This window comes from Coffea arabica, chromosome 2e (genome assembly GCF_036785885.1).
Source record: "Coffea arabica cultivar ET-39 chromosome 2e, Coffea Arabica ET-39 HiFi, whole genome shotgun sequence".
Taxonomy (NCBI): Eukaryota; Viridiplantae; Streptophyta; class Magnoliopsida; order Gentianales; family Rubiaceae; genus Coffea; species Coffea arabica.
The window spans coordinates 18,167,721-18,176,069 of NC_092313.1; the positions used below are offsets into that span (position 1 = coordinate 18,167,721).

The 8,349-nt window shown below is 37.0% G+C and overlaps 1 protein-coding gene across 1 annotated transcript; it reads right to left on the bottom strand.

Moving 5' to 3' along the window:
* Positions 1-260: 260 nt before the first annotated feature.
* On the bottom strand, positions 261-1,505 carry LOC113731516 (LOB domain-containing protein 38-like). Its single transcript, XM_027256821.2, has 2 exons — positions 1,076-1,505; positions 261-873 (listed from the first exon to the last, which is right to left on the bottom strand). The coding sequence occupies exons 1-2, from the start codon at positions 1,257-1,259 to the stop codon at positions 476-478; spliced, it is 582 nt and encodes a 193-aa protein (XP_027112622.1). The 5' UTR covers positions 1,260-1,505; the 3' UTR covers positions 261-475.
* Positions 1,506-8,349: the final 6,844 nt, after the last annotated feature.

Consider the following 8,349-nt stretch of genomic DNA (forward strand, 5'->3'; position numbering starts at 1 on the left):
CACCGCTTGAGGATACCATTCCAGAAACAGCCCTCTTCAGTCCATGCTCAACTCAACCAAACAAACTCATATTTACTAGCATATGAGAATAGAAAGTGAAAGAAGGAAAATCCCAAAATCTCACATCATCATCGCCGTCAACCCCTTTAATGTTCACATCATAAATTTAAACATTCCTTAACAAATAGGAAATGGTTCAAAGCGATATTAAGGATGTTGATTATAAACCCGTCGTAAAGTAAAGGGAATATAGATGAAGATGGCTGAGAATTTACTTGATTTTATTCAAGGTCACAAATACGAGTGACAATTCAGACAAACCACAGGTGAGAAATCCAGCAACCCCCCCCCCCCCCAAACCGCTTTTGCCGGCCAAAGGAAACTGAAATAAAACCCCAGAAGCGCCCAAGAAAGAGGGGGAAAAAAAGTCAAATTGATTAAAATCCTCAGGAAAATTGCATTTGCCGATGCTCAGTCAAAAAAAGAGTCTAAGAAGCTTTGTTCCTTCTCCGCCTTTTAGATTTTGATAACAATTACTAGCAGTATAATCATAGCAGCTCTCCATAGTGGAGGTTTCGGACTCCTCCGGTGTGGCCGACCTCCTCTTCACTCTCCCGCCTGCCGTCACTCTGGCCGGCAACGCAGCCGACAAGTTAAGACACAGACGGCTCGCCTCCGACGCATCATCATGGTCCACAGCTTCTTGAGGTTCGGAAGGAAGATTCATCATCGGCCGCAAAACTCCGCCACGGAGAACCGTCTCCACTGCAGACTGGCACAGCTGCCAGTTGCCGGTCCACAGCAGCCCCACCACTCCACTTACTGGGTTCACGGTCCTCCCACAAGCTTCATATAGCAGCGATTGAAACAAGGCTGTACATAGACCAAATTCATATAAAAATTCTCATAAGATAAGATAGCCCCCAAAAACAGGGGAAAAAAGCTTGATACAACACATTTCTGATCGGGATGGTGCGAGTCGAACTTAATTAGCCTCTTGTTCACAGAACCAGGGCTCTGTTCTCACCGTCCCAATCGCCACAAGAGATAGATAAATACGTGAAGGATACATCACCTGGTCTTTGGGGTTCAGGGACGGCGGAGAGGAAGGACATGAGACCGGCGCGGCCGAAGAATTTGGCGACAAAAACTGTGGCATTAGCTTGAGCTTGAGGGCTCCCAATCCCCTGTAAACTCTGTCGTAGTATGCAGTTTTCGTTGCAGCCCTTTCTTAGTATTCGGCATCCGTTACAACTCATCTTTACCACATCTAATCAACTTTTCCTCCTTCTTGCCTACCTTCTATTGTCTACAGCTGTATGTGTGTGTATTGTATATATGTATATGCCTGAGATGAGGTGAGTTATGAGGGCAGTGATTGCTTTATAGAGCTGGGTATCTAAAAAGGAAGTTGGAAGTGAGTTTGGAGTTTGGAGGTTGAGGTTGGGAGGAGAGGAAGAGGCAGGGGAAAGAGGGGGATAGAATCCTTTTATAGCGAAGGGATGGAGGGGGTGCATGGGAGGTGGAGAAAGGTAGAGAAGAATTATTAAGAGCCAAAAAGGCGCAGAAGGAAAGGAAGACGGGAGGAGGCTGGAAAAATTAACCATGGTTAAGGAGAGAAGATCATATTCGGACTATGGTTTGGAAGGATTTTCCCTTTCCTTTCTCTAGAGTCTAGACTCTAGAGTGAGCGGGTGGGTGGGACCATAATGTGATGTAACGAAAGGAACAATCACCATTTTAGTACAATTTGCATATGACTATGAGGTAAATTCTGTAACGTAGATAAAATGATACTTGGAACATTTTTGACCTATCTTGACCATTAATTGATGGGGATGATCGCATTTTTTATTTGGTGATTCTTGGCCCCAACTTCATTGTCACAACAAAATGACTTGAACAATGGTTATCTCATCAATTCAGTAGTAAAGCAGATTTTCCTCGAACAATGGTTGATATTCAAGAAAATACTCTTAGTATTTTTTTTTTAAAAAAAAATCACAGTATCGAAGGAACCCTGAAAAATCTCGGCATAGATCGAAACAACGAATTTCTCTACGGTACTACATTTGGCCTTGTGCTTTGTCTTTTCTTTGAAATTGTCTTGATCGGACTTCCACCCCTTCTGAACGGCCAAATAATCACCGTTTCATTTTCGTTAGTTACATAGTTACAGTTAGTAAATAGTATTTGTATAATATATATTCACGTGTATGATTTTTAAAAAAAAAAAATTTGATAACTCGTATGTTAAAACAAACACTCAACATAGATTAGTTTAGTATGCTAATAAAATTTAGGATAAATCTTATATACACTGACAGTGTATACACTATCACCGTTTAATTCATGATATGTGTGTAAAAATTGAATTTCAAATTCCAATTTTACATAATTTTCATTCTTTCAACGCTGACCGTGTATACATGATTAATTCTAAAATTTATAGTCCTAGATGATATAGCTTCCATAAATACAAACTCGTATGTATGTATGTATGTAACGTATGCAGTGGGTTTGCTTTTGGTTTTGGGGAAGAGCGAGGGTGCGTTTGAGTGCACGTATTGTGGTGGTTGTGGTGGCCGGGGTAGGGTACTGTGGGGGTTTCCATGGTGTTGGGTAAGACCGGCTCCGTGTCTCCGCAAACGGCCGGTTCCCTTTGCACCATTTTGTATGTTTCTGCAGCTTCATCTTTTTGCGCCCATTGTTTTGGAGAGTGGGACTTTGCGGATTCAACATTCTCTCCGCGAAGCGTGACTTATTTACTAACTTATTCCTTTTCCAGCTTTTTTGGCATTCTTTTGTGAGCTTTTACTCGTTCTCGAGCCACCATAGTGCGGCAGAAATTTGTCCTTGTATTTTATACGTTTTAGATTAGAACACCATCATGGAAAATTACAGCCATCAATGGAAAAATCTTTTAAAATTAGAAAAATGAATAAGATTTTTTTAACAAAAAAAAAAACCTAGAGAAAAGTTTTGTATAACCAATATAATGTACGGATGAAGAAAGCTGTTTCGTTTTGTTCATAATTCACTCACTTTGGTTACCTCTTCGTTTTCGTTGGTTGTAGTGGAGCATGACCTAACTATTGTTGCCAAAAAAAAAAAAAAATTCATGAATGCTTGCTTTTCTTTTCCCTATTTAAGAAAAGTATTCTAATGACAAGGCTCCGTTTGGATTTGAGAGTTCTTGAAATACTTATTTTTCATCTACAAATCCTATAGTAACACACTTCAAAAACACTCATTATATTTTAAATACAACTTTAAAAAATAAAATAAATATAAATAAATCTTATCACCTTTTTTTCTTCCTCCAATCACCATCACCATCTACCACTCCCTCCTCCACCATCACTATTACCTCACCGTTGCTCCTCCCCTCCTTCCTCATCCTCCTTCTCCTTCTCCTTCCTCCTTACTCCTCCCTCTCCTCTCCTCTCCCAAGAACCAGCAACAGCTTTAGCTGCGACCTTTTGGTTGCACTAGTCGCGACCTTCTAGTCGCAACCATATTCGAAGGAAGGTTGGGTCGGCAATCTTCGAGTGGGTCTAGGGGGAGGGAAGGAGGTATAGAAAACAAGGAGAAAGAGAGGGAGAGGGAGGGAGGAAGAGGGGGAGAATGGAGGGGGAAGGGGATGAAGGAGAAAGAGAGGGAACATGGAGGAGGAGGGAGGCCGTGGTGGAGATGGATAGTAGTGGTGAGTGGCGTAAATTTTTTAAAAAGTATCCAAACATATTTTAAATTATAAAAATACTCCAAAATACATTCCAAATATCCCAAAAAATACCACCAAAAATAGGGGAGGAGGGGAGGTGGGTGGTGGTAAGGTTTTATGCAATTTTAAAAATATCTCATTAAAATTTTAAATCTTAAATATACCCAAAATATATTTTCAAAAATACCCCAAAAAATAACATTAAAACATTTACAATAAATTTTTTTCACGTACATTGTTATAATAAAATATTTCAAAAACATCTCAAAAATAGCTAATCCAAACGGAGCCGTAAAAGAAGAAAAAAAAAAGGACTTGGTAATTATAATATAAGACACAATAATGTTTGTATTTGCATTAACTTTGCAGTCGGGCCATTTTCGTCGGACATCTCATGCAATTCTCACATTGTGCTACTGTAAATGCTCGCTCACTTGCAGATCCATCCAATTTGGCCTCCTAAACTTAAGATCAAGGGTAACTACTCTATTTCTCTTTAAAACGTTCAAATAACCCGTAGTGTTTTAGCAGAAAAACAAAAAGAAAAACAATAGAGGGAGATTCAAAGAATAAAGTAAAACACCCACTAGATTTATATAACTAAGCAAAAGGGTTTTAGATTTGAAGGTACTTTCCAGATAGTATTATTATTATTGTCCTTTGAAGAACATGTAGCGATCTGGCTTTGGCGACAACTTTTAGGCAAGATTCCCTCCCCTAATGCATCATCGTCACAGGAAACAATGAGTCATCCTTCACTACTGCTGCATCATATATTAATTCATCCAAACCCTTCTCCCCCGCCACTAATTTCATGCTTGCTTTGGTCACATTTAAAACTGGTAGTTTAAATTTTACACAAAGATCTCTGACTCCAACATATACATTTATTTGTACGAACTGATCTATGCATTCATGGAGATGCGCATCAATTACGCTTGTGTGTTCTTATAAACCAAGTCCAATTGTAAAGTCTTAGAAAAGGAATGGCAAAAACATCATTTGGCATGTCGTCGATGCATGACACAGAAACGAGAAAGATAATCCAAAACACCATCCCGATTTCTTCTTTTAATTTTTTTAAATTTTTTAATAATAAAAAAATCCAATAAGGTAGGCATTTGCTGTTGTTTGGATTAGAATGTAGATGAATTTAAAAAAATATATACTACTATATATATATTTTGTCCTTGTGAGAATCCCCGAGGTCGGTGAGCCAAGTGGATAGAGGCCCGGCCGGTGAGTTGCTTTGGCCGTAAAATGGAAGGTGTAAACAAAGCGCGTGATTAACGAAGCTGAGAGTGAAGATCGATAAAACAAAAATAGTGGCGGCAAGGATCTGACTACTGAGGAAGAGTCAATGAATATGAGGAGGGCGTCGAAGAAGAAGATTGTGGTCGCAGATCGTAGTCTTGACTTGGGCTACGTGGCATCTTAATCCGTTTCTTGGCGTCTTTTTTCACCTCAACATTGGGGTTGGGCACAAACAAATCCACGTACGACGTCTTGCTGGGTTTGGAACACCAAAAAATTTGTCCCTTTTTATCCAATTTCATAAAATATACATTTATTTTTCTATGGTGTAACTTATTTTGAACACAAAGTAAATATATAATAAATTTTTATGAATCTCACACAGAGTATTAAAAAATAACATACACGCAATGATCTAAATCTTTTATATATATATATATGGGAAAATGATCGGTTTCATCCTTCACATTTTACAAAAATATTCTTTTCGTCCCTCACTTTTGAAATGGAGCAATTTCATCCTTGACATTTAAAAACTGAAATTATTACATCCCTAAACCTAAATTTCATTTTGAATCAAACCACCAATCAACCTGATCACAAATTTTGGGAGTGTAATTGGAAGATCACTTGGTTAACTCAACTTGATATTCATGTGAAATTTAATGAACCTAAAAGAAAGATTAATCTTTTCTACATTATCATTGTATGCACTGACGGTTTTATGTACCGCATATCATTTTAATTTAAATTTAAACACCAAATTTTATATTTATGATACAGATCTAGATTCGCAAGCGGATATACTTAACGGTGCATGAAAAGATTTATCAAAAAAAAATTATACTATTCCAAGACAAAGAATGGCCTTTTATGGTATAATTTTTATTTTTTTGGTTTAATAAATGTCATGTGAATATGATGAAGTTGACCGAATGATCTATCAATTTTATTTTCGAAATTTATTGTTGGGTTATTGGATGGTTTGATTTAGATTGAAAATTAGGTTCAGGAATGTAATAGCTTTAATTTTTAAATGTCAAGAACGAATTTGCTTCATTTTAAAAATGAGGGACGAAAAAAATATTTTTACGAAATGTAAGGGATGAAACAGGTCATTTTCCCTATATATGTTGAGACAGTCAACTTTTCAGGACGGTCGGTCCCAAAGCGCATCTTGTTTTATATGTGATTCCCACAATTACCCCATTTGAGGGCAAAGAGAAAAGAATGGGAGCTATTGATCTCCCACGCCAAAAGTGAGATTTAATATTCACCCCCCATTATGCAAAGAATTATTTATTATTATTATTATTATTTGGCTTTTGGTAAACGTAAGCAAAGAATGATACGTTCATGAATGTATATATAAGAGGCTTACCTTCCCTCTATTAGAGTATAGAGGCCCTCGTACACATTGAAACAGCCCATTGGTTCCTTGACCTTTGTCTTTTTTTTTCTGTTTATTAAAACAATATTGCCCTCGATCTGCAAGGCAACAACTTATATAAAGAAAGAAAATGTGCCAAGTGAGTGCGTATGCAGTTTGGGAGATTGGATACGGTGATTTGGTACTGGACCACCGAGTTGAGATGGCCATATCACATATGGTTAATTCCACAAATGCAAAAAAAAAAAGGTAAAAACTCAGCCAAGGATGATTACGATAATGCTGACCTCCTCCCATTAAAATCCCCTGCCCCCCCCCATCGAACCCTTTTTTCTTGCCTCTTTCACTTGAATCCGTCCTTCCACGGAGCGGAAGGACAGATGATGTTTTAGAATCTTCAAAGAGCCAAAGTTCCATCGTTAATTTGTATCAGTCATTTGTATCAGTCATTTGTATAGATAGATAATTATTTGAAAATTTTTTGTAATGTATCATACGTGAGACGAAAACTAATTATTCGATACTAATCTACGATGGGACGAAGTTACCTCTCAGGATCTAATTAATCACTTATGAGTGTATTATGGATTATGGCATGTATAGACTAGAATGCTGTTTGGGCCACAAAATTTGACAATCTAACGATGCTTTTCTTTTTCCTTTTTTTTTTTTTGTGTCAATCGTAAAATGTGTTTCAGATAGATAATGCTAGCCCAAAACTCGATATCTCCATCCAGTAAAACATTCAGTGACAGAGATATAGAAGAACATCCAGCAATACAACTGTTTAAACTTTAGTGATTCTATGCGCTTGTACCCAAGCCCATCCTCGGCCCAACCCAAAAATAAAGAGAAGATTAAAAGAAATAATCCGTGTATGCTTAATCCAGTTGAAGAATTATAAAAGGCCGAAACAACTCCATTTAAGATAGACCTGGCAATTATACCCAAAACCCAACAACCCACCCACTAATTTGAGAGGTTGGGTTGGATAATTTGGGTGTTGGGTCAATTTTGGATTGGGTAATAAAAATTCAAATATATTTTGGGTGGTTTGGATATTTGTGTTGGGCACCTATTACCCAATTTAAATTTAAAAAAAATAAAAATATTAAATTCAAGAAACACGACTCTTGTTTCCGGCGACTTCAACATAACTTTTGTTCTTCTCCCGAATAAACTAGACAGAAAACTTCTGACTTATTTCTTGCATTAAATGGTGTTTTTGAGTGCTGGCGATTTTTGTTATCTTCCCAGATAGTATCTAAAATTTCAGTTCCCAAGTTACTGTCCAATAATTATCTCAAGAAATCCAATCAAGCAGTTGTTATATAATTTGAAAAGCATAAAATCACAAATTAAGCAGCTGAAATGCTGAACGTTATAAATTTCATCTTATGCTCAGATTAATAAATGCAGTAGTTAGTGCTACACTTTCTCATGTTCTCCTTGCGTGTTGACTTGTGGCTTCAATTTTGAACTTTTCTCAAATTAGTTCATCATATTAAATTCCTATGCTATAATTAATTATGGTTGTGTTTGGATTGCATTTTTCTAGATTTTTTGTAGAAAAATTACTGTAGCGATTTGATATATGTGAGGTAAAATGGTGATTGAGAAATGTGTTCACGGAAAACGTAGCAATTTTTCTTTGAAAAATAGCTGTCCAAACTTACCTATTAATATATATTGCTGCTTGTGTTTGTGATCTGTTGGTTGGGGCTTTAAATAACTAGCTTCCTATCTCATACTACAGTTGGTAAACCGGAAGATGATGAAGTAAGATTGAAGCCACCGCGCTTAGCTAACTGAGAGTCTTTTAAATTATCTCTGATTGGATGGTTTGAGTTGTTATTGGACCTGTTTTAATGCCGCGTTAATTTTTTGAAAAAATTTCAAATGAATTGGATAGTGATATTTGAACTAATTGATTGAGAACTATATCTCTCTCATCAAAATTTCAGTTTAATTAAAGCGTGAT

Bases quoted from the DNA above. Each gene is read 5' to 3' on its own strand.
- LOC113731516 (XM_027256821.2), bottom strand. From the start codon at position 1,259: ATGAGTTGTAACGGATGCCGAATACTAAGAAAGGGCTGCAACGAAAAC. The intron at 874-1,075 runs GTGATGTATCCT...GTCTATGTACAG, and splicing joins CCCTGAACCCCAAAGACCAG to CCTTGTTTCAATCGCTGCTA.